Raw genomic sequence first — 19,547 nt, forward strand, 5'->3', positions numbered from 1 at the left:
GAAGTCAATCTTATCAGATATTAGGATGGCTACTCCTGCTTGTTTCTTCATACCATTTGCTTGGAAAATTGTTTTCCAGCCTTTCATTCTGAGGTAGTGTCTATCTTTTTCTCTGAGATGAGTTTCCTGTAAGCAGCAAAATGTTGGGTCTTGTTTGTGTAGCCAGTTTGTTAGTCTATGTCTTTTTATTGGCGAGTTGAGACCATTGATGTTAAGAGATATTAAGGAAAAGTAATTGTTGCTTCCTGTTATTTTAGTTGTTAAAGGTGGCATTCTGTTCTTGTGGCTGTCTTCTTTTATGTTTGTTGAGGGATTACCTTCTTGTTTTTTCTAGGGCGTTGTTCCCGTTCTTGTATTGGTTTTTTTCTGTTATTATCCTTTGAAGGGCTGGATTCGTGGAGAGATAATGCGTGAATTTGGTTTTGTCGTGGAATACTTTGGTTTCTCCCTCTATGATAATTGAGAGTTTGGCTGGGTATAGTAGCCTGGGCTGCAGTTTGTGTTCTCTTAGTGTCTGTATAACATCTGTCCAGGCTCTTCTGGCTTTCATAGTCTCTGGTGAAAAATCTGGTGTAATTCTGATAGGCTTGCCTTTATATGTTACTTGACCTTTTTCCCTTACTGCTTTTAGTATTCTATCTTTATTTAGTGCATTTGATGTTCTGATTATTATGTGTCGGGAGGAATTTCTTTTCTGGTCCAGTCTATTTGGAGTTCTGTAGGCTTCTTGTATGTTCATATGCATCTCATTCTTTAGATTTGGGAAGTTTTCTTCAATAATTTTGTTGAAGATGTTTGCTGGACCTTTGAGTTGAAAATCTTCATTCTCATCCACTCCTATTATCCGTACGTTTGGTCTTCTTATTGTGTCCTGGATTTCCTGGATATTTTGAGTTAGGATCTTTTTGCATTTTCCATTTTCTTTGATTGTTGTGCCGATGTTCTCTATGGAATCTTCTGCACCTGAGATTCTCTCTTCCATCTCTTGTATTCTGTTGCTGATGCTCAAATCTATGGTTCCAGATTTCTTTCCTAGGGTTTCTATCTCTAGTGTTGCCTCGCTTTGAGTTTTCTTTATTGTGTCTACTTCCCTTTTTAGGTCTAGTATGGTTTTGTTCATTTCCATCACCTGTTTGTATGTTTTTTCCTCTTTTTCTGTAAGGACTTCTACCTGTTTGATTGTGTTTTCCTGTTTTTCTTTAAGGACTTGTAACTCTTTAGCAGTGTTCTCCTGTATTTCTTTAAGTGATTTATTAAAGTCCTTCTTGATGTCCTCTACCATCATCATGAGATATGCTTTTAAATCTAGGTCTAGGTTCTCAGGTGTGTTGGGGTTCCCTGGACTGGGCGAAGTGGGTGTGCTGGGTTCTGGTGATGGTGAGTGGTCTTGGTTCCTGTTAGTAAGATTCCTCCGTTTACCTTTCGCCATCTGGTAATCTCTGGAGTTAGTAGTTATAGTTGACTCTGTTTAGAGATTGTTCTTCTGGTGATTCTGTTACTGTCTATCAGCAGACCTGGGAGACAGATTCTCTCCTCTGAGTTTCAGTGCTCAGAGCACTCTCTGCTGGCAAGCTCTCTTACAGGGAAGGTGCGCAGATATCTTGTATTTGGACCTCCTCCTGGCCGAAGAAGAAGGCCCAAAACAGGACCTTTCTCAGACACTGTGTTGCTTTGGCAGTTCCCAGGTGGTACAGACTCTCACCTAAGCAGACTAAATTCCTAAGTTCCTTGGAGTCCCGGGACCAAGATGGCGACCGCTGCTGCTGTGGCTTAGGCCGCCTCCCCAGCCGGGTGGGCACCTGTCCTCCGGTCCGGAAGGTGGCCGGCTGTCCCCGGCCCACACAGGGTGCTGCCTCAGCGCCTCTGTGCTTCTGCCTGTTCCAGAAGCTGTCAGGTTCTCTGGCGCACCCTCTCACCTGTTCAGACTAATTTCCTAAGTTCGGCGGGTCTCGGACCAAGATGGCGACCGCTGCTGCTGTGGCTTAGGCCGCCTCCCCAGCCGGACGGGCACCTGTCCTCCGGTCCGGACGGTGGCTGGCTGTCCCCGGCCCACACAGGGTGCTGCCTCAGCGCCTCTGTGCTTCTGCCTGTTCCAGAAGCTGTCAGGTTCTCTGGCGCACCCTCTCACCTGTTCAGACTAATTTCCTAAGTTCGGCGGGTCCCGGACCAAGATGGCGACCGCTGCTGCTGTGGCTTAGGCCGCCTCCCCAGCCGGGTGGGCACCTGTCCTCTGGTCCGGAAGGTGGCCGGCTGTCCCAGGCCCACACAGGGTGCTGCCTCAGCGCCTCTGTGCTTCCGCCTGTTCCAGAAGCTGTCAGGTTCTCTGGCGCACCCTCTCACCTGTTCAGACTAATTTCCTAAGTTCGGCGGGTCCCGGACCAAGATGGCGACCGCTGCTGCTGTGGCTTAGGTCGCCTCCCCAGCCGGACGGGCACCTGTCCTCCGGTCCGGAAGGTGGCCGGCTGTCCCCGGCCCACACAGGGTGCTGCCTCAGCGCCTCTGTGCTTCTGCCTGTTCCAGAAGCTGTCAGGTTCTCTGGCGCACCCTCTCACCTGTTCAGACTAATTTCCTAAGTTCGGCGGGTCCCGGACCAAGATCACATTTTCTTTATCTATTCTTCATTTGAGGGACATCTCCGTTGTTCCTCTGCCTTTGGTGTTCTGTCCTCAAAACTCTTTCTTTTCCCAATATTTTGAAGCTTGCCCCCTGCATTTTCTGAAAGTTGTGTTTCTAGTTTCAACCTAAGCCCTTTAGTCCGTTTTGAAGTGGATTTTGTACAAGACGAAAGATAAGAATCCAATTTCTGATCTTGGTCCGGGACCCGCCGAACTTAGGAAATTAGTCTGAATAGGTGAGAGGGTGCGCCAGAGAACCTGACAGCCTCTGGAACAGGCAGAAGCACAGAGGGGCTGAGGCAGCACCCTGTGTGGGCCGGGGACAGCCGGCCACCTTCTGGACCGGAGGACAGGTGCCCGCCCGGCTGGGGAGGCGACCTAAGCCACAGCAGCAGCGGTCGCCATCTTGGTCCGGGACCCGCCGAACTTAGGAAATTAGTCTGAACAGGTGAGAGGGTGCGCCAGAGAACCTGACAGCTTCTGCAACAGGCGGAAGCACAGAGGCGCTGAGGCAGCACCCTTTGTGGGCCGGGGACAGCCAGCCACCGTCCGGACCGGAGGACAGGTGCCCACCCAGCTGGGGAGGCGGCCTAAGCCACAGCAGCAGCGGTCGCCATCTTGGTCCGAGACCCGCCGAACTTAGGAAATTAGTCTGAACAGGTGAGAGGGTGCGCCAGAGAACCTGACAGCTTCTGGAACAGGCAGAAGCACAGAGGCGCTGAGGCAGCACCCTGTGTGGGCCGGGGACAGCCGGCCACCTTCCGGACCGGAGGACAGGTGCCCACCCAGCTGGGGAGGCGGCCTAAGCCACAGCAGCAGCGGTCGCCATCTTGGTCCGGGACCCGCCGAACTTAGGAAATTAGTCTGAACAGGTGAGAGGGTGCGCCAGAGAACCTGACAGCTTCTGGAACAGGCAGAAGCACAGAGGCGCTGAGGCAGCACCCTTTGTGGGCCGGGGACAGCCAGCCACCGTCCGGACCGGAGGACAGGTGCCCGCCCGGCTGGGGAGGCGGCCTAAGCCACAGCAGCAGCGGTCGCCATCTTGGCCCCGGGACTCCAAGGAACTTAGGAATTTAGTCTGCTTAGGTGAGAGTCTGTACCACCTGGGAACTGCCAAAGCAACACAGTGTCTGAGAAAGGTCCTGTTTTGGGCCTTCTTCTTCGGCCAGGAGGAGGTCCAAATACAAGATATCTGCGCACCTTCCCTGTAAGAGAGCTTCCCAGCAGAGAGTGCTCTGAGCACTGAAACTCAGAGGAGAGAATCTGTCTCCCAGGTCTGCTGAGAGACGGTAACAGAATCACCAGAAGAACAATCTCTAAACAGAGTCAACTATAACTACTAACTCCAGAGATTACCAGATGGCGAAAGGTAAACGGAGGAATCTTACTAACAGGAACCAAGACCACTCACCATCACCAGAACCCAGCACACCCACTTCGCCCAGTCCAGGGAACCCCAACACACCTGAGAACCTAGACCTAGATTTAAAAGCATATCTCATGATGATGGTAGAGGACATCAAGAAGGACTTTAATAAATCACTTAAAGAAATACAGGAGAACACTGCTAAAGAGTTACAAGTCCTTAAAGAAAAACAGGAAAACACAATCAAACAGGTAGAAGTCCTTACAGAAAAAGAGGAAAAAACATACAAACAGGTGATGGAAATGAACAAAACCATACTAGACCTAAAAAGGGAAGTAGACACAATAAAGAAAACTCAAAGCGAGGCAACACTAGAGATAGAAACCCTAGGAAAGAAATCTGGAACCATAGATTTGAGCATCAGCAACAGAATACAAGAGATGGAAGAGAGAATCTCAGGTGCAGAAGATTCCATAGAGAACATCGGCACAACAATCAAAGAAAATGGAAAATGCAAAAAGATCCTAACTCAAAATATCCAGGAAATCCAGGACACAATAAGAAGACCAAACGTACGGATAATAGGAGTGGATGAGAATGAAGATTTTCAACTCAAAGGTCCAGCAAACATCTTCAACAAAATTATTGAAGAAAACTTCCCAAATCTAAAGAATGAGATGCATATGAACATACAAGAAGCCTACAGAACTCCAAATAGACTGGACCAGAAAAGAAATTCCTCCCGACACATAATAATCAGAACATCAAATGCACTAAATAAAGATAGAATACTAAAAGCAGTAAGGGAAAAAGGTCAAGTAACATATAAAGGCAAGCCTATCAGAATTACACCAGATTTTTCACCAGAGACTATGAAAGCCAGAAGAGCCTGGACAGATGTTATACAGACACTAAGAGAACACAAACTGCAGCCCAGGCTACTATACCCAGCCAAACTCTCAATTATCATAGAGGGAGAAACCAAAGTATTCCACGACAAAACCAAATTCACGCATTATCTCTCCACGAATCCAGCCCTTCAAAGGATAATAACAGAAAAAAACCAATACAAGAACGGGAACAACGCCCTAGAAAAAAGAAGAAGGTAATCCCTCAACAAACCTAAAAGAAGACAGCCACAAGAACAGAATGCCACCTTTAACAACTAAAATAACAGGAAGCAACAATTACTTTTCCTTAATATCTCTTAACATCAATGGTCTCAACTCGCCAATAAAAAGACATAGACTAACAAACTGGCTACACAAACAAGACCCAACATTTTGCTGCTTACAGGAAACTCATCTCAGAGAAAAAGATAGACACTACCTCAGAATGAAAGGCTGGAAAACAATTTTCCAAGCAAATGGTATGAAGAAACAAGCAGGAGTAGCCATCCTAATATCTGATAAGATTGACTTCCAACCCAAAGTCATCAAAAAAGACAAGGAGGGACACTTCATTCTCATCAAAGGTAAAATCCTCCAAGAGGAACTCTCAATTCTGAATATCTATGCTCCAAATACAAGAGCAGCCACATTCACTAAAGAAACTTTAGTAAAGCTCAAAGCACACATTGCGCCTCACACAATAATAGTGGGAGACTTCAACACACCACTTTCACCAATGGACAGATCATGGAAACAGAAACTAAACAGGGACACACTGAAACTAACAGAAGTGATGAAACAAATGGATCTGACAGATATCTACAGAACATTTTACCCTAAAACAAAAGGATATACCTTCTTCTCAGCACCTCATGGTACCTTCTCCAAAATTGACCACATAATAGGTCACAAATCAGGCCTCAACAGATTCAAAAATATTGAAATTGTCCCATGTATCCTATCAGATCACCATGCACTAAGGCTGATATTCAATAACAAAATAAATAACAGAAAGCCAACATTCACATGGAAACTGAACAACACTCTTCTCAATGATACCTTGGTCAAGGAAGGAATAAAGAAAGAAATTAAAGACTTTTTAGAGTTTAATGAAAATGAAGCCACAACGTACCCAAACCTTTGGGACACAATGAAAGCATTTCTAAGAGGGAAACTCATAGCTATGAGTGCCTTCAAGAAAAAACGGGAGAGAGCACATACTAGCAGCTTGACAACACATCTAAAAGCTCTAGAAAAAAAGGAAGCAAATTCACCCAAGAGGAGTAGACGGCAGGAAATAATCAAACTCAGGGGTGAAATCAACCAAGTGGAAACAAGAAGAACTATTCAAAGAATTAACCAAACGAGGAGTTGGTTCTTTGAGAAAATCAACAAGATAGATAAACCCTTAGCTAGACTCACTAAAGGGCACAGGGACAAAATCCTAATTAACAAAATCAGAAATGAAAAGGGAGACATAACAACAGATCCTGAAGAAATCCAAAACACCATCAGATCCTTCTACAAAAGGCTATACTCAACAAAACTGGAAAACCTGGACGAAATGGACAAATTTCTGGACAGATACCAGGTACCAAAGTTGAATCAGGATCAAGTTGACCTTCTAAACAGTCCCATATCCCCTAAAGAAATAGAAGCAGTTATTAATAGTCTCCCAGCCAAAAAAAGCCCAGGACCAGACGGGTTTAGTGCAGAGTTCTATCAGACCTTCAAAGAAGATCTAACTCCAGTTCTGCACAAACTTTTTCACAAGATAGAAGTAGAAGGTATTCTACCCAACTCATTTTATGAAGCCACTATTACTCTGATACCTAAACCACAGAAAGATCCAACAAAGATAGAGAACTTCAGACCAATTTCTCTTATGAACATCGATGCAAAAATCCTTAATAAAATTCTCGCTAACCGAATCCAAGAACACATTAAAGCAATCATCCATCCTGACCAAGTAGGTTTTATTCCAGGGATGCAGGGATGGTTTAATATACGAAAATCCATCAATGTAATCCATTATATAAACAAACTCAAAGACAAAAACCACATGATCATCTCGTTAGATGCAGAAAAAGCATTTGACAAGATCCAACACCCATTCATGATAAAAGTTCTGGAAAGATCAGGAATTCAAGGCCAATACCTAAACATGATAAAAGCAATCTACAGCAAACCAGTAGCCAACATCAAAGTAAATGGAGAGAAGCTGGAAGCAATCCCACTAAAATCAGGGACTAGACAAGGCTGCCCACTTTCTCCCTACCTTTTCAACATAGTACTTGAAGTATTAGCCAGAGCAATTCGACAACAAAAGGAGATCAAGGGGATACAAATTGGAAAAGATGAAGTCAAAATATCACTTTTTGCAGATGATATGATAGTATATATAAGTGACCCTAAAAATTCCAACAGAGAACTCCTAAACCTGATAAACAGCTTCGGTGAAGTAGCTGGATATAAAATTAACTCAAACAAGTCAATGGCCTTTCTCTACACAAAGAATAAACAGGCTGAGAAAGAAATTAGGGAAACAACACCCTTCTCAATAGCCACAAATAATATAAAATATCTCGGCGTGACTCTAACGAAGGAAGTGAAAGATCTGTATGATAAAAACTTCAAGTCCCTGAAGAAAGAAATTAAAGAAGATCTCAGAAGATGGAAAGATCTCCCATGCTCATGGATTGGCAGGACCAACATTGTAAAAATGGCTATCTTGCCAAAAGCAATCTACAGATTCAATGCAATCCCCATTAAAATTCCAACTCAATTCTTCAACGAATTAGAAGGAGCAATTTGCAAATTCATCTGGAATAACAAAAAACCGAGGATAGCAAAAACTCTTCTCAAGGATATAAGAACCTCTGGTGGAATCACCATGCCTGACCTAAAGCTTTACTACAGAGCAATTGTGATAAAAACTGCATGGTACTGGTATAGAGACAGACAAGTGGACCAATGGAATAGAATTGAAGACCCAGAAATGAACCCACACACCTATGGTCACTTGATCTTCGACAAGGGAGCTAAAACCATCCAGTGGAAGAAAGACAGCATTTTCAACAATTGGTGCTGGCACAACTGGTTGTTATCATGTAGAAGAATGCGAATCGATCCATACTTATCTCCTTGTACTAAGGTCAAATCTAAGTGGATCAAGGAACTTCACATAAAACCAGAGACACTGAAACTTATAGAGGAGAAAGTGGGGAAAAGCCTTGAAGATATGGGCACAGGGGAAAAATTCCTGAACAGAACAGCAATGGCTTGTGCTGTAAGATCGAGAATTGACAAATGGGACCTAATGAAACTCCAAAGTTTCTGCAAGGCAAAAGACACTGTCTATAAGACAAAAAGACCACCAACAGACTGGGAAAGGATCTTTACCTATCCTAAATCAGATAGGGGACTAATATCCAACATATATAAAGAACTCAAGAAGGTGGACCTCAGAAAATCAAATAACCCCCTTAAAAAATGGGGCTCAGAACTGAACAAAGAATTCTCACCTGAGGAATACCGAATGGCAGAGAAGCACCTGAAAAAATGTTCAACATCCTTAATCATCAGGGAAATGCAAATCAAAACAACCCTGAGATTCCACCTCACACCAGTGAGAATGGCTAAGATCAAAAATTCAGGTGACAGCAGATGCTGGCGAGGATGTGGAGAAAGAGGAACACTCCTCCATTGTTGGTGGGATTGCAGGCTTGTACAACCACTCTGGAAATCAGTCTGGCGGTTCCTCAGAAAATTGGACATAGTACTACCGGAGGATCCAGCAATACCTCTCCTGGGCATATATCCAGAAGAAGCCCCAACTGGTAAGAAGGACACATGCTCCACTATGTTCATAGCAGCCTTATTTATAATAGCCAGAAACTGGAAAGAACCCAGATGCCCCTCAACAGAGGAATGGATACAGAAAATGTGGTACATCTACACAATGGAGTACTACTCAGCTATTAAAAAGAATGAATTTATGAAATTCCTAGCCAAATGGATGGACCTGGAGAGCATCATCCTGAATGAGGTAACACAATCACAAAGGAACTCACACAATATGTACTCACTGATAAGTGGATACTAGCCCAAAACCTAGGATACCCACGATATAAGATACAATTTCCTAAACACATGAAACTCAAGAAAAATGAAGACTGAAGTGTGGACACTATGCCCCTCCTTAGAAGTGGGAACAAAACACCCATGGAAGGAGTTACAGAAACAAAGTTTGGAGCTGAGATGAAAGGATGGACCATGTAGAGACTGCCATATCCAGGGATCCACCCCATAATCAGCATCCAAACGCTGACACCATTGCATATACTAGCAAGATTTTATCGAAAGGACCCAGATGTAGCTGTTGCTTGTGAGACTATGCCGGGGCCTAGCAAACACAGAAGTGGATGCTCACAGTCAGCTAATGGATGGATCACAGGGCTCCCAATGGAGGAGCTAGAGAAAGTATCCAAGGAGCTAAAGGGATCTTCAACCCTATAGGTGGAACAACATTATGAACTAACCAGTACCCCTGAGCTCTTGACTCTAGCTGCATATGTATCAAAAGATGGCCTAGTCGGCCATCACTGGAAAGAGAGGCCCATTGGACACGCAGACTTTGTGTGCCCCGGTACAGGGGAACGCCAGGGCCAAAGGGGGGGAGTGGGTGGGTAGGGGAGGGGGGGTGGGTGGGTAAGGGGGACTTTTGGTATAGCATTGGAAATGTAAATGAGCTAAATACCTAATAAAAAATGGAAAAAAAAAAAAAAAAAAAGAAAATGTGTCCTATTTTTTACAATGGACATCACTCAGCTGCTAAAAAAAAAAAAAAAGATAACCTGGAAATTGCAGGCAAATGGAAGGAAGTAGAAAAAAGTCCTCCTGAGTGAGGTAACCGAGACCCAGAGAGACAAGCATGGTACATACTCACTCTAAGTGGATACTAGCTGTGAAGTAAAGGATAATCATGCTGCGACCTACAGACCCAGGCAGGCTAAGTGACAAGGAGGGGTCCAAGGGGAATCCTGAAATTCCCTGGCAAGGAGAAATAGAATAGATTGTGCAGATGGACAGGGCTGGGTGAGGTTGTGAACGGGAAGAATCAAATGAGGGAGGGAGCAATGAAGGGAGAGTGTACTGAGATGATGACTGGAGTTGGAGGGTTTGGGGGCAATGTGGAAAACTATTGCACCAGAAAATCCCTGTAATCTATGAGGGTGACCCTAGAGATGTCTACAAGTATTAGGAGATACAGAGGCTGAACAGGCCATCTTCTGTAACCAGGCAAGACTTCCAGTGGTGGTACTGGGGCACCAATCTAGCCAAAGATTTGACCTACAATTTGTCCTGTCTATAAGACGTGCTAGGATAAAGGTGGCACAGAAATTGTGGGGAGGCCAATCAATGATTGATCCAACCTGAGGCTCATGCCATGAGAGGGATCCCATATTAGACACTGCCCGGATCTGTTCAGGAACCAGAAGCTGGATTTCCCAGAGAACTAGGATAGAACCAAACACAACTGGCCATAAGGAGAAGTCAATGAAATGATTCTTGCTTATATGCTGCTATACCTACAGAGGGATGCCTACCCAGTCATTATCAGAGAGGCTTCATCCAGCAACTGGTGGGAGTAGTTGCAGAGACCACAGCCAAACACTAGGCAGAGCTCAGGGGAAGCACCTCTGAAAGGGATCAGGAAGGATTTTAGGAGCTAAAAATTTCAAGAACACCAGGAGAGCATGGCCCACAGAATCGCCTAGGCAGAGCTCATAGGGACTCACAGAGGCTAAAATGATACTCATGGAGCCTCCGTGGACCTGAGCCAGGTCCTATGCATACGTGTTATGGTTGTGTACCTTTGTGTTCTTGTGGGATTAATAACAGTGGGAGTGCACATGTCTCTGAACCTTTCACCTGCTCTGGGATCCTTTTTCTCCTACTGGGTTGCCTTGTCCAGTCTTGATATGAAGGTTTGTGCCCAGGCTTATTAAACCTTGTTAAGCTGTGTTCAGCGGATATGCATAGGAAGCCTGCACTCTTCTGGAGGGAAATGGGGGAGCAGTGAATCTGAGGGAGATGAGAGGCTGGGGGTGCTGGGAGAAGTGTAAGGAGGGTAAACTGTGGTCAGGATAGAATGTATGAGAGAAGAAAAAACCCATAATTCACCAAGCTGCTGTATGAGGGACTTGAATAGGGTCACATGGGTCACCATGAGCTGTCTTATACTTCAGCTGGGTTGGCAGGGTCTATGGTTTTAATGTCAATCAAGTTAAAGCCTCTCTGCTTGCTTTTCTCTCGCTCGCTTATATTGATGAGGGCTCCACATGAGGTATATTGAAAACCACAGGACTGAAGGAGTTCCAGCTTCATCCTAGTTCTACACACTGTGTTCAGAGCCAATGAAGAACAATGCACGTTAGAGTATAGAAAATTTAATCATATTTAAAAACACATGTGTGTGTGTGAAAATCCCAAATATAAACCTATTTGTGCCACATTGGGCTGTGTAGAGAAACAAAAGGATGAAGGTAAAGAAGGAGTCTACTGTGTACCTGATATAAAACCACAGACTTTCAAATTTTGGTTAATGATGTCAAAAAGATACTTTAGCCTAAATCCCTTGGATCCCTACGATTCACAAGCTGCCATATCCCCATGTGGCCAGCAGGGGGAGGCAGAGGTTCTTGACTGAGCCAGTGCTGTTGAGAGACTAGAGGTCACGATTGACCTCTTTCTCCATGAAAGACTTGGACTGGAAAAGACTTGGGGTTGGAACAGGGCTCAACCAGCCAGCCTAGGTGAGAGGGATGAGCAGGAGTTGACTGGCATACTAAGCCTGTCTGGAATGTGAGGTAGAGGAGACTTCACAGTTTTGGAACTTATAGGTAGAGGAGTGAAAGACTGGTATAAATCAGGCCTGGGTGAGGTAGGGATGGAGTAGAAAGTTTTGGTAGCTAGAAGTGAGATGGAAAACACTGGAAGGCCAGCAAGAAGGACAGAAGTTGACTGAGCTCTGTGCTAGGCTGGGTAATGAGTCAAAGGTGAGTCTGGGTCCATAAGAGACATGTCTCCATATTTGAGACTGCAGACAGTTCGGGTGACCAGAGTCCCATTCCCTGCTAGAAAGGGGGACCAGAAACAGGAAACTGACTGGGTTGCACAGCCCATGGCCTTCTGAATTCCCAGAGTCAAATCTCCCTTCACCCCAATATCTTGTTTGACTCTGCAAATGTTGGGTCTGGATGAAGGTAGCTTAGAGATATAGAAATTTCCTAGGCCCAGGAGATTCATGTCTGGAGGACTAAGTATGAACGAGTGACTTAGCACAGGGCACCTCTGTAGTGCTGAGACTCCTGATGTTTGTGTTGTGAGAAAGCCAACCTTGGAGACTTGAGAATTAAACATGGGTATGGTTGATGTCATGGCATACACTTCTAATCCTAACACAAAGGAAGCAGAGAGGGGCAGATCTCTGTGAGTTGAAGGCCAGGCTGGTTTACATAGCAAACTCCATACAGCCAGAACTATGCAGTGAGATCCAAAATATAAACAAAGAAACAACACCCTCAAGAATATAAACAAAGAAACAGCACCCCACCTCCCACCGTGCATGGGTGATAAACCTGTGGGAATTGTGTGGCCTGAAGTTCCAGTAAGGGGAGGGGGTGGGGAAGGAGGAGGCAGCCAAGCCCAGAAGTGACAGGGGAGGTCTGCCTGGGCCAGCAGAGGGCGCAAACCATGTGAGTGACTCAAACAGCAAAGAACTTCAGCTCTATGCACTCTGGAGGTTATTTATTATGAATTTTCATTCTTTGCTGCTCACTCCACATGGTTCTTGCCTGAGGTCGGACAGGCTGGTCAGGCACGGGTGGTTTAACTCCTGTTAGAGCAGCTTCATGTTCCTGCTTATCCACGGCAGGTAGTGCACAACCTTAGTGAAGACTCCTGGACCGATTGTCCTGTTTAGCCCATAGGTTAAAACTCCATAAGCTTTGTTGTTACACACGAGGGGTCCCCCGGAGTCACCCTGTGGGTGGAGAAAGGAAGAACTTAGCCTGGTGAGTCTGGGTCCATCAGGCTCTGCTCTCCCCACCTCCTCCTGGCAAGGCTAACTTTAGATCAGGACCAGGACAGGTTTTCCAGCTTCCCTTAGTCCCAGGGCTCCAGGGAGGCCCAACTTTTCCTTCTATCCCAGGCCTAGGATTTCCCTGAAGTCCTCAGGGATACTCTAAGATAATGTATGCTGCATAGGTTGAGAGAGGTTTCTCTACCTTACACATTTGCTACACCCACAGAAGACACAAAAGCTGTACTTTGGGGCTGTCCCTTCTCCGAGGAGGCTTGAGGGTTTGCTCATTCTCATACCTTGGCCTCTCCCAGGTCCCTCTCACCCTGCATTTTGTTCATTAAATGATTGATCCTTACACTGTAAGTAGACTGTATTTTCTTTGGGTCTCCAGCACAAATCTGCATGGTCTTGAAATACTTATAGAAGTATTTTTTGCATTCCTTATCCTTCTGGATGATCAGTTGAGCCTCTCGTAGGCAGGAAGATCTTTGTGTTGCATTGATGGATGTTCTCCCCCAGCCAGCCACACTGCAAACATGCCCTGGCTTCACCCGGGCATTGGGTCTGGGCAACTTGAGGGGCCTCACAGCTTTAGTTCTCTTGGCCTTACTCTCCAGCTGGTAGGGAAGAGGGAGGAGAGACCAGCTCAGCTAGGAGTCTGCTAGCCTGAGACTCTTTGAAAGTCTGGATGGAAGAGAGGGAAGAAGCAGAAGGGAAAGACTACATCTGTACCAAGCAGAGCACAGCTACAAGGTGGGAGGAATGAGAGATGGGCAGAGGAGTATAGGTGAGAGTGTGTCAGGTCTCACCTTTAATAGCATGATGTCACTGGTGTTGTCCTTATCATCATAAGCTGGGTGGGGAATGGCTTTTGCCACAGGGATGATCTGCTGTGTCTCTTCCTTAGCCCTGATGTTGTGGGCCCCCAGTATGACTCTCATTGAGCTGTGGAGAGAGCAGAGTGGAGAGCAAAGATGTGGAGTCAGAGGTGATGCACTCCTGGAGTTGTGAAAGTCAGGGTAGGCAGGGTGGGGCTCTAGCTGAGGGGACTTGAGGACAGAGGAGTGGCTCAGGGGGCACCCTCTTGCATCTAGGCAATATGCCAAATTTTGCATTGTTTTAATGTAAACTTTCAACCTCAACCACTGCTTTAGTTTAGCCAGTGCAGTTGAACAATTCAAGTGTGCTGCTGGCTCTGACCTCTCACCCTTGGACCTACATTTACCTCTCATCCAACTCTCATTTCCACAGTCCTTCCTTCAAGAGTGCTCACATAAGAACATCCACAATAGAAGACAGAAGCTACTTTGGGGTTCTCAGAAGACATGGGCTAGCTGCTTCTCCTCACCTTCCAGTGCAGTGAGCAGCCGTCAGCACAAAGTAGTCTTGAACCAGGAAGCCTCCACAGGAATGTCTTTTTCCATTATCTTTCACAAACCTCACACGTGCCATGTAAGGGCGGGAGTGGGGCTTGACCTCATGGCCCCCGATGATCTCCTCTGAAAGTTAGGAAGGAGGCTAAATTATGGGGTTGTCTGGGGAAGCAGAGGAGATCAAGGAAGGCAGTGATTGGGAGCTGTGGTCCCCCAAGCCTGTTGTAGACAGGATTCCTTGCACGTGGAATAATCTTTGCTGTCTTTGAAGCCTCAGAACCCTGCTCTGAGAAGGAGCAGGTAGCACATGTCATACATATCTAAACTCCCATGCCATATTTCATAGGCTTAGAAAAATAACAGAAGAATTCATATGGAATCACAAAGACCATAAATACCAAAGCAGCTTCAAGGAATAAGAACATTGCTGGAAATGTGACAATATCTCACCTTAAATTATACTACAGAGCCATAGTGATGAGGCAGCCTGTTGCAAAAATAGACAGAGACAAATGGGATAGAACAGAGGTTGTGGACATAAAGAGGCAAAGAATTACTAACTTAACTGTTGTCAAGGAGGAAAAACATACAAGCAAGCAAAAAAAAAAACTTAAAAAATTTTTCAACAAATGCTGCTGGCAAAACTGGATATCGAACATCAGAGGAATGAATTTACATTCTTATCCTTCACCTTGTGCAACAAATGTAGGCATGATGTTATTGTACACGGTACAAAGCTAATTCTTGTATTATCCAAATTTTGATACCTGTGCCCCCATATCTGATTAAAATCATTATTGTGAGAATCTTCTGTCTCAAAGCTGTATAAACATTGCTCCCCAATTATTCTCTAATTATTCAGTTAAGCTAGCTGGTCATCCATTGAAATAGCAGGAGAGAATGGTGCTGGACTTCCTCATAGCCAGGGAGGTGGAGAGGGGAGGGGAAGGGAGGGGAGTGGAGGGGAGGGGAGGGGAGGGGAGGGGAGGGGAGGGGAGGGGAGTGGAGGGGAGGGGAGGGGAGGGGAGAGTAGGGATTCTCCAGGATGAGAGAGTCCGGGAGACAGAACATCTGGAGCTCAGGGAGCCAGATCAGTACTAAAATACAAGTAGCCAGATTAGGTCAGAAGACTAGACTAGGTTAATATTGTTCAGTTGTTGTGCCTTAGTGGTTGTTAAATAAATCTAATAGTCTCTCAATTATTTGGGAGCTATCTGGGTTTTTTTTTTTTTAAAAAAAATGCCACTTTTAAATTTACACTAACACACCAAAAACGATAAAAAACAAACAAACAAACAAACAAAAACCATCAAAATGGATTACAGGCCTTAGTTTAAAACTGGATGCACAAACTTTAAGCAGAAAACCTTTCAAGATATTGAAAAAGGCAAGTATTTTTAAAACAGAACACCAAAGGCAGAAGAACTAACTCAGTATCGACAGGTGGGACAACATGAAAATAACGATGCTGTGTAGCAAAAGAAACAATCAGGGCTGACTCCTGACAGGAAGCCAAGGAGCCAGGTGTTCTGTCCACAGGACAGGATGTCTCGGCTGCCCCAGTCTGGTACAGGAGCTCCCGAGGATTCCTAGAGATCTGCTGCTCTCATCTGTGATGGAGTCCTGAAGAACTAGGTTCTCCCACCAAGGAAGGAAACCTTAGCAGCAGGACAGATGTAGCCAGCAAGCATGGGACAAGTAGGCAAAATCAAACCTTCCTTTCTCCATGTTCTCATGTGGGCTGCAGCTAGGAAGTGTGGCCCAGATTTAGGGTCCATTTTCTACCTCAAATAATCTAATCAAGAAAACCCCTCACAGGGGTGCCGGATGCTTAGGTTTGGTTACTTCCTAATGCAGTCAAGCTGACAACCAAGATTAACTATCACAGGCTATTATCAAAAACTTACGAAGAATTTCAGAAATTAGATATCAAAGAAATAAAACTGCCAACCCACAAGGGAACAAGTGAGTGAAATAGAAATTTTGAAATTTCTATTTCGAGAAGAAAAAAGAGGGAGAGAAAGAGAGAGAAATGATTATTCTTAAAAAGTACCGAATATCTCTAGAAATTAGTTAAATTCAAATAGTATTAAGTTGAGATGCCATCTAACCCCAGTCAGAAAAACTATCAGCAAGTCTGAGATGAAATGTTTGAGAGGATGTCGAGAGAGAGAAACAGTGATTTACTGGTGGTGGAAGCACATGCCAACAGGGCCACTGTGGACGTCAGTTTGGAGTCAGTTTGTCAAAATATCAAAACTTGAAATGCCATAGGTGCCAGCTATTTTATTCCTAGGCATATACACAGAGATCTCAGTACCCTTCCATAAAGGTATCTGTACTCTTGTATTAACTTTATTCACTACAGCAACTAACTGGAATCAAAATAGCTGTCCATCAACATATTAATGGATAATAAAACACACAGGGGTGTGTGTGTGTGTGTGTGTGTGTGTGTGTGTGTGTGTGTGTAAATATTGCCTCTAAAGAAAAAATAAAGTTTAAAAACTTGAAGGTAAATGAATGGACTTAGAATGATTAATATTAAGATTTATTAATTTTACGTGTATGAGTGTTTTGTTTGCATGTATGTTTTCACACCAAAAGAAGGCATCAGATCCCATAGGTTTATAGTTATAAATTGTTGTGAGTTGTCATGTGGGTATGGAAATTTGAACCTAGGATTTCTGGAAGAGCAGCCAGTGCTCTTTAACAACTGAGCTATCTTCAGGCACATCATAGGAGATGTATCATATATATTTAATGAATTCCTTTAATACTTCTTAACTGAAGGGTGGGCTCTCCTAGTTTCCTGAAGAAATACTGACTATGACTGCCTAGTGTTGGGGAAATGGACAGTGGTCACACTAGGTCGAACTGTGAGAAGTTTGCTAAATTGCTTCTGCTGATTAATGCCAGAAGAACTGAAATCAGAAACCTGGGGACTCAAGGCAGCTAAGCACTTGAATGAAGTCTTTGAGGCTCATTGTCATACTTTCAGCTTCTTTAATAATTGGGTTAAGAGGTTACAGGTCAGCAGAGATCCTTGCCTCATAGACTACCATGTTCAAGGTTATATAAAGCACAATATTCTTTTTCTTCAGAAAACTCTCTGAGGTATGGACACACTGTTTACCCTAACTATCCCCTAGAAATAGAAGAAAGTCACAGGGGCTACTGTGTTTGTTCTGACATTGGTTGGCATTCCAAATTTCTTTTTTGAGAAATATCAACATCAGATGTTCCCATACCAGGTGACAAATTCACTATACTCTCCATAACCTCAGTTCAAACTTCAACCATAATCACAAACTCAAACATCCCCTGTCCAATATCCAAGGAACATTACAAAAGTATGGAGAAAACCTTTGTACACTGTTGGTGGAAATTCAAATCAGTATTGTTATTGTGGGAAACTGAATAAAAGGCTTTTGATAAAACAAACCATTATATAATCTAGTTATCCCACTACTCGGTAAATGGTAAAAGAATTTAGAATTCATATGTTACAGAGCATTCTGTGCTATCATAGATACTATGGCTGTATTCCCAAGAGCTAAGTGATTAACCCATGTACTGCATAAATAGGAGGGCTGAGGGTGGACTTAATTATGGAAGGCTGAAAGAAGCTGAGGAGAAGGGTGATTCTATAGGAGGACCAGCACTCTTAATTAATCTGAATCCCCAAGATCTTTCAGACACTGAACCACCAAAGAGACAGCATACATCAGCTGATATGAGGCCCCCAACACACATACAGTAGAGGACTTCCAGGTCTGTGTTCACTCAGAGATGAAGCACCTAACCCTCAAGAGACTGGAGGCCCCAGGGAGTTTAGAGGTCAGGTGGGAAGGAGGGTGGGGGCATCCACATGGAGATGGGGTGGGGTGGGAAGAAGTTGTGTGATGTGGCACATCAGAGGGAGGATGGGGAGGGAGCAAGGAATGGAATATGGAGTGTAAAAAATGAATTGAAAATAGAACTAACTAAATAAATAAACGTGCTAATTTTCTTGAGCTGGTGAAATCACCACATTGTAGGCTTGTCCCCGAAGCTATCTTTATTCTCTGCCACACTCTTTCTAAGGATGATCCAGTCTCCAGAAGGTGAAAAAAACAAGACAAAACAAAAACAAAACAAAACAAAACAAAACTGGAAGATGCTCTTGCCGACTAACTTTCTAAAAACACATCCCTTACTCAGACCTTGTTGAGAATCTTGCCAGTGTCAAATTTCCAAGTCTGGGTTTGGTACCTGAGGTTCAGAAACATCCTGGGTCCAGTGCCAGGACAATTCCTGACTACTGCTGGGCAGAAAGTCACCAGAGGTGTCATGGGACGGCATCACTGGCACAGGGGTGTTCACTCACCTGCTCCAGCTCTGAGAGGCAGAAGAAGGGTCAGGAGAATCAGGATTGGTGGCATCTTCCCAGGAAGGCTGCTCAGGATGGAGGAGGGCAGAGGAGACACTGCCCTTGGAAGGGGAGGAAGGAGATGTGGGCTCAGGGACCTCACAGGCATTTTAAACCTATGCACCTCTGCTTCAGATTGACGTCACATTACTTAAGGACATATTCTGGTCTGGGTGAAAATGACACAATCACCACACTGACATCCTATGAGCTAAGCTGGGATAAAGACCAAGAGTGTAGATGGTTGGAGGCTGTGGTTGAGGATGCCGAGGACCCCAGGAAGTCCACAGTGACTGCACGGAAACAAATGTGTCCTTTTCTAAGGCTTAGACACTTTTGCACCTGGTACGATCTCTTGGTTTCTTTGGTTTTTCTCTCTCTCTTTTTTCATTCCTTTCATTCCCTTTCTTTTCTTTTCTTTTCTTTTCCTTTCTTTTCTTTTCTTTTCTTTTCTTTTCTTTTTGCATTCATTAATTCTTTTATTGATTTTTTTCCATTTTCTTTAACTATTTTTTTCTTTTTTTTATTACGTATTTTCTTCAATTACATTTCCAATGCTATCCCAAAAGTCCCCCACACTCTCCCCCTCCACTCCCCTACCCACCCATTCCCATTTTTTGGCCCTGGCGTTCCCCTGTACTGGGGCATATAAAGTTTGCCTGACCAATGGGCCTCTCTTTCCAGTGATGGCCGACTAGGTCATCTTTTGATACATATGCAGCTAGAGTCAAGAGCTCCGGGGTACTGGTTAGTTCATAATGTTGTTCCACCTATAGGGTTGCAAATCTCTTTAGCTCCTTGGA

The 19,547-nt window shown here is 44.5% G+C and overlaps 1 protein-coding gene and 1 non-coding gene across 2 annotated transcripts; one reads left to right on the forward strand and one right to left on the reverse strand.

Moving 5' to 3' along the window:
- The first annotated feature begins 12,211 nt into the window (after positions 1–12,211).
- LOC115488406 lies at positions 12,212–12,292 on the forward strand. Its single transcript, XR_003951263.1, has one exon. It is a non-coding gene; the product is annotated as a small nucleolar RNA SNORD55/SNORD39 (small nucleolar RNA).
- A 370-nt stretch (positions 12,293–12,662) lies between these two features.
- On the reverse strand, positions 12,663–18,807 carry Gzmf (granzyme F). Its single transcript, NM_010374.3, has 5 exons — positions 18,703–18,807; positions 14,309–14,459; positions 13,770–13,905; positions 13,317–13,577; positions 12,663–12,918 (listed from the first exon to the last, which is right to left on the reverse strand). Exons 1-5 carry the CDS (start codon positions 18,755–18,757, stop codon positions 12,775–12,777), a joined length of 747 nt encoding a protein of 248 aa, NP_034504.1. The 5' UTR covers positions 18,758–18,807; the 3' UTR covers positions 12,663–12,774.
- Between the last annotated feature and the right edge of the window lie 740 nt (positions 18,808–19,547).

Source organism: Mus musculus, chromosome 14, assembly GCF_000001635.26.
Source record: "Mus musculus strain C57BL/6J chromosome 14, GRCm38.p6 C57BL/6J".
NCBI classification, from domain to species: domain Eukaryota; kingdom Metazoa; phylum Chordata; class Mammalia; order Rodentia; family Muridae; genus Mus; species Mus musculus.